The following is a 6,172-nucleotide window of genomic DNA, read 5'->3' on the forward strand; positions in this document are numbered from 1 at the left end:
TTGTCTGTGCAGATTGCAATAAAAGATCAATGCAGATGCAGATGAAACAAAATGCAGTAACAGAAGAACTGTTAAAAGCTAGTAGTTGAAAAGCTTTGACAAAAGCAGCTGTACTTGAGAAAATTTTCACTCTTTTATTCATTGATATAATGGTTTGTCTATCCTCTGCCCAGAGTATTTTGATTTGCATACAAGAATACAACACAAATAAAACAGTATACATTGTTAAAGACCAGTAAGACACACAAACAAGGAAACACAGATGCCTAGGAAAAGATTAATCACATTACTTAGACTTAGACAAGACCTCTCGAGAACAACTAGAGACTCTAATTTCACAACAATATTTGTTAATACTAGGTGGAAGACGGACCGCGATCATTTTGACCAAGTTTAGATGGCTGAGGGCTGGGAGTTTGCTTTATTTCAAGTCCCTTGCCATATATGGGGCTTCTTTCTCCTCTTAGTACATTGATTCTTGGACTATAAGCCCTTTGAGATAGCTGTGGGCTGTGTGTTGACTTGATTTCCTCAAGGGAGGTGGGAGTTGAACTCGTTACTCTTGGGCTGCATGAGCGCCGGATTTCCCCACGGCTTCTTGTGATCATATCATCAAGAAGCTCACCACCATCAATGCAGACTGGTTCTTGATCCTGCAAGTGCATAAATCATAGGATTAAGAAGATACCATCAGGACAGTTGCTATCATACATTTCCATCTAAAAAAATTTCATTCACTACTTTCCTAGGCCAAATTTCATATTCTGATCAATGGTTAGTGGTGAGCGTTATTTAAGACTGATGAGGATAAAAAGAGAATTTCTTTTTAAATGCTGAAAGATGTAGGAAGGCTTTTGACAACTTACTCCATAGGACATGTTGTATGCTATTGCAGGGGCTTCTTCATATTCTGCAGCGTCTAGATCTTGTAAATGTGCTCCTTTGAAAAACTTGGGAAGCAAATACTGGCGCACTGGGACTAGAAGCATGATCAACAAAGGAAAAAGAACACCAGCTATTGGTATCCATGTGATGCCGAAACATAGGAGCAAATAAACTGTCTGAAACAAGGTGAACCAGGCAATTGTCTTGAAAGGTACCGTCTCGACAAATGTTGCATGATTATCTTCCAAGACCCTGATAAATGTGCAGATTAGGAAAGGTATACCAGAAGCGATATCAGAGACAAAACTGACTACATTCTATATGTATAATGTAAGAACCTCGCGGGAAACAGTAAGAGGTCATGGTGAAAATGAGGATAACTTCTAACTCTTAAAGGTCTTTCAGAAAAGTAAGCTTTTAGTTCACTAAGAAGTCATCTCTTTTTTAAAGATTCTAATCAGTCTAAATTACTTTAGACCTCTCTCTGGGATGTGATCCGACATGCACACTTATAACTTATGAAACAATATTAGAACAAAAAAGATGGGAGGTAGAGTAGGGACTGAGATATGATTGGAGCATTGGGCAGCGACTTACTTGTATCTTCTACCTGGTGCAGTGAAAAGCAATAATATCCTCTCCCAAAACTGATTTCCTGGCAAGCTCTCTATTGCCATGAAAGCAAAGTATCCCCAGAGAACAGAAGAAGGAATCCTTTTCAAGATAGGCATAGCAGCCACACAAGCACCAACCATTAACGCCTGAAGGAGATTACTTAGACGCTGTTCTTTGACTTCTACTGGTAAGAGCTCATCAATATCCTTATCCACATCAAAGACTGTCTCATCAACTGGTGCATCTATGTACCCGGTACTCGATGCCCGTTGAACTGTGGCCTCTTTTAGCTCTTTCAACCCCTGTTTGAAGGAACACTGTAACAATAAGCATTTTAACTATCTTAATCGTAGCCATTTGGAAATGACTCACTATTTACCAGGCCAGAAGGAGTTTGATACACAAGGGGGGTCTGCATCTCATTGTAAGCTTCCTGCATGCTCCTATATAATTGACCAAGATTTGCATTTTTATCAATGTTTTTTCTCGCTGTTGATGCAAGTTTATTCCGTAAAAGCTGTTTCAAATAGAAGTACGAAAATTAGAATACTCTCTGACATGAGAAAATTAGACTGATCATCCTAAATTTACCAAGAAAGCAAGAAAGCAGGAGAAAACAAATACTTGATAAACTAAAAAGCTTTTTCCATTCTGGGCCCATCATGTGGTTTTGATTACATGATCCTTATTTCCTTACTCTTCAATAAAAAAATAAGAATAATTAAGATTTCACATGTGCCTAGGAAGCTGGTGTTTGGACTTGCATTATTCAACAAGAAAGTAAATTTCTATATTCAAGATTAGAAATTGTGGAGAACTGTGTAGACTTCAGATAATTTCAGTACCTGATGTTTCAGAGTGGCCAAGCTTTTTGTGTGCATTGGAGATTGTGGAATGACTCCATTTGAAGGAGGAATGCCAAGAAGACCGCATATTATGACCTAATGAACATAGAACGTAATTAATGTACTCTTATAATGTAAAATTGACGTCAACAAACAAGAAAGCCAGAGCCAACAGCTTACCAAGAAGCCCAAAAGAAGGAGGTCATAATGATACGAGGAAGGTTTCTTTAGATTGAACTCTTTTTGTTGGGAAAGTTGAGATGCAACACTGTGATCGAAATAGTAAAGGACAGCAATCATTGTGGCTGGGATAAACGCTCCGACAATATATAGAGGAGGAACATGCATCATTTCCTGTAAAACGCATCATCTTGAGTTTTAAAATATGCAAGATCAAATGGATATCAATATCTCAAATCTTAAATCCATGATCTTGAGATTGATCAAATACTACAGATTTTTTTAGGAAAGCACCTTGATAACTGTCCAATTTGAGTAAGCTCCAGGTGACCATGGATTGGGGCTGAAAAGCCTCCGTGGTATCCCTTGTGGAACATCACGGGCTGGTATGTAAGATACAGCCGTCCAAACAAGCACCATTAGTGGGACACCATAGTCAGCTATAAATCCTCGAAACCAGCCTTCGAACAACATTGAAGTGTCAGCAAGTTAATAAATTACCTTCTTAGTTTCAACAGGAAATGACCATTCTAAATTGATGACTATTAGCAAGTGTCTTACCGACAAACTATAGTAGATATTAAGAATAATATGTTTTTAAGACGATAAAATTTCATTCTGTTATCAGTAATATTCACATAGTTATACAGAATTATAAACCTGATCCATAGCGCCAGGATCTAGCTTTACGGCTCCTCAGTGCAGTAAGAAGAAGCCCGAAAGATAAAACTAGTGCAAACATTCCATTTCCAAAGCGCCAAGAAGGTGAGAATGCAGCCTGACGAGGATTTTCTCTTTGAGGTATGCCAAACTCCTCCACCAAACCCTGCATTTTTGCGACGAGCATTGAAATTTAGAAAAGCATTATGCTAATTCTAAGAATATTGTCCCAATATGTTTGACAATTGTACAAATTGGTGGAAAACCCTGTCTTTGGTGCAAACCAGCCAATTGTGGAAAAACTCTAGAAATGGGCCATAACTGGCTTTACTGATGCTAAAAGGGAATTGGTCTTCCAAACCTCACCAAATACTGAAAATAGTTCGAAAAAGACATTAACTTCATAAGATTTTTTGGTTATTTAGCTAAGAGCTTCACAAAGATAAAGCTTCCATTATAGTGAACGGAAGTCGGCTGCTACTTTCTGAGAAAAAACAATAGCAGAACTAAGATTTTATTTTTATGTTCTTCGTGATTATGTTGGTTTGATGCACTCTGCATTGCTTTCAATTTGTTTTTTCTGATCAGGAGATTGACGGAAAACTAGGATCATACAACATATTCAAGTTTGGTTACCTTAATAGCCTCTTGCATAAAGAGCATTGCTATGAGCATGCCAAATAATTCACCAGCCAGACGTGTAAATCTGTTTATTATGGAGCACGCCCCCAGAACGGCTAGCAAGAAAAGCAGAAAGGCGGTCCAAACACAAACCCTGCACATAAACATGTTAGAAAGGGTGATGATGAAGCTAGGGGGAGTTTGAGAGTGCTCAGAAGTTACCATCCTGTCCAGGCTAGAAAGAGATTCGGACCCAAATCCTTCCGATCTTTCGCAAAGTTGAACATGAAAGTGTACATCAAGACAGTTGGCTCAGCTACTCCTAGTATAAGGAGTGGCTGTCCACCAAGAATGGAATGGATTACACCACAAAGTGCTGTTGAAACAAGAGTCTGCACCGCAGTTATACTTCCATCTGAGATAACATTTGACAGACACGACATCTCAGTGACTAAACCATCAATAAGAAATAGCGGATACAGGAGGAAACGATCAAATCTAACCGGTGCTTCTTTCCAGTTGCTCCCCAAATGAAATAACTGGAATTGCTGATGCAAAGAAAATGTAGGTCGTTGGAGCTAAGATCCTGCAACAGAATATGATAGACAACTTTTATGCATCCAAAAAAAAGTAAAGAGAACAAAATAATTTACTAGTACTACTTATGCATTACACTGTTAATAGTCCAATTTAACTGAAAAAGAAAGCTTTTCCAAGTGCAAATCATTGATAATTAAGTTGCACTTCAGCTAACCTGATACCAGCACGGAGACCACCAGTCCAGTCTTGCTTGTAGCATAACAATCTCCCCTTGAGATCATTCTTGATTCCACGTAGGGGAACAAATGTTTCTTCCATGATCACTCAAAATTTGTCCGGAATGAAGGGTGGAAATTTCGTTCTTTTTTGTTTCGTTTTGACAGATAAGAAAACTTGAAGGACAACAAACTAAAACAGAATTGAAGGGGCTCGAGAGGCCAATATCAAACTCAACTAGACTTGCATAGGCAAAGGGAAAAAAACTTTGGGCAGGAAGACAACAACACCTACTTGATCATGACTAGAGTGTTTAGGATAAAACAGATTATTGGCTGATTCATTTAAGTTAACTGTATACTGACCTTCATTAAGGTCCATAAAATAAGATGTTATATATCTAACTCTACATATTAACAGATTTACAAAGAATACAAGTTAGTATAGAACAAAAGAATCAGTTAGCAATGAATACTATATGTCTAGAGATATGTCAAAGACCTCCAAACAAGCCTATTTGAATTCCATAGGACCACAACTCATATAAATTTAACGGAGTAAAGCCATAACTGATATAAAAAATCAAGCCTTAACGAAAGGAAATGAAGTACTCCATCTACAAAGATCTCGAATTAACGGTTGACTCCGAAAAGCTCTAGATCCATTACATGTATAAATAGAGAATACAAGTTGCCACCAAAATGCACTTCAACAAGAACAAAGGGCAAACAGGGATCTAATTTTCAGTTACATGTCAGAACTTTATTACTATCTGACAAAGCTATTTGGTGACAAAAATACCAAGAATCACGAATTTAGCGAGACCCCATTTATAGAAAAAAGTGATTTTTAGTGGTTTAAAGCAAGTTCAACCAAATGGGTATATCAAGAAAGCAATAATCAAGAGATTTAACGAGAACCCATTATCAAGAAGTTGAAAATGAATGATTTAAACAAAAGGGGTACCAAAGATAGTAGCTTTTTACTATTACATTACTTAGATTTAGAACCCTTGAAGAACAATTAGGCAGGAAAGTTAGTTATTTGAGGAGAGCAATAACCAGTTTACATGAGTCAATAGAACAAAGTAACAGAAGAAAATGAATAGGAAGTTAACAAAATGTACCAAGAAAACTCAATGCAGATATGGAGAAGGAATGGGGGTGGGTGGGTTGCTGATGGAAGTTCTGATGGAAGTAAGCTTCTCTACGGTTGAGGGATTATTTGCTTGAACAAAGTGAGAGGTGAGTCACTATAAATAACTCCAGATTTTTTTATAAACCAACAAACAAGTGATTGAAATAAAATAGAAAAAAAAGGAACTAGTAGTTATTTGGTGAGTGAAACTATTAGTGTGTTTTAAAAAAATATATATTTAACTTGATCAAGATTATCATTAAGGGGTGTCAGTAAAATATATAATTATGAGGCTAATAGGATTAAAACACACACGACCTCAAAGAATTTTCACAACGTTTTAACCATTAGACTAAATCTTTAACTTAGAACCGATGAAGGAGTGTCACTTGACACCCTAGGTAAGGGTGAGTCCACCCCTGGTCAAAAGGATTTAGGCTGAGTATGATTAAAATAGTAGTATATGGGTATAA

The 6,172-nt window shown here is 37.3% G+C and overlaps 1 protein-coding gene across 1 annotated transcript; it reads right to left on the reverse strand.

The window, feature by feature from the left end:
* Positions 1–109: 109 nt before the first annotated feature.
* LOC102593132 (probable boron transporter 2) lies at positions 110–5,834 on the reverse strand. Its single transcript, XM_006347390.2, has 12 exons — positions 4,561–5,834; positions 4,310–4,392; positions 4,029–4,221; positions 3,822–3,960; positions 3,186–3,351; positions 2,820–2,986; positions 2,526–2,699; positions 2,346–2,441; positions 1,880–2,017; positions 1,483–1,802; positions 867–1,137; positions 110–653 (listed from the first exon to the last, which is right to left on the reverse strand). The coding sequence occupies exons 1-12, from the start codon at positions 4,662–4,664 to the stop codon at positions 357–359; spliced, it is 2,148 nt and encodes a 715-aa protein (XP_006347452.1). The 5' UTR covers positions 4,665–5,834; the 3' UTR covers positions 110–356.
* Positions 5,835–6,172: the final 338 nt, after the last annotated feature.

Source organism: Solanum tuberosum, unplaced genomic scaffold (genome assembly GCF_000226075.1).
Source record: "Solanum tuberosum cultivar DM 1-3 516 R44 unplaced genomic scaffold, SolTub_3.0 scf00087, whole genome shotgun sequence".
NCBI lineage: Eukaryota > Viridiplantae > Streptophyta > Magnoliopsida > Solanales > Solanaceae > Solanum > Solanum tuberosum.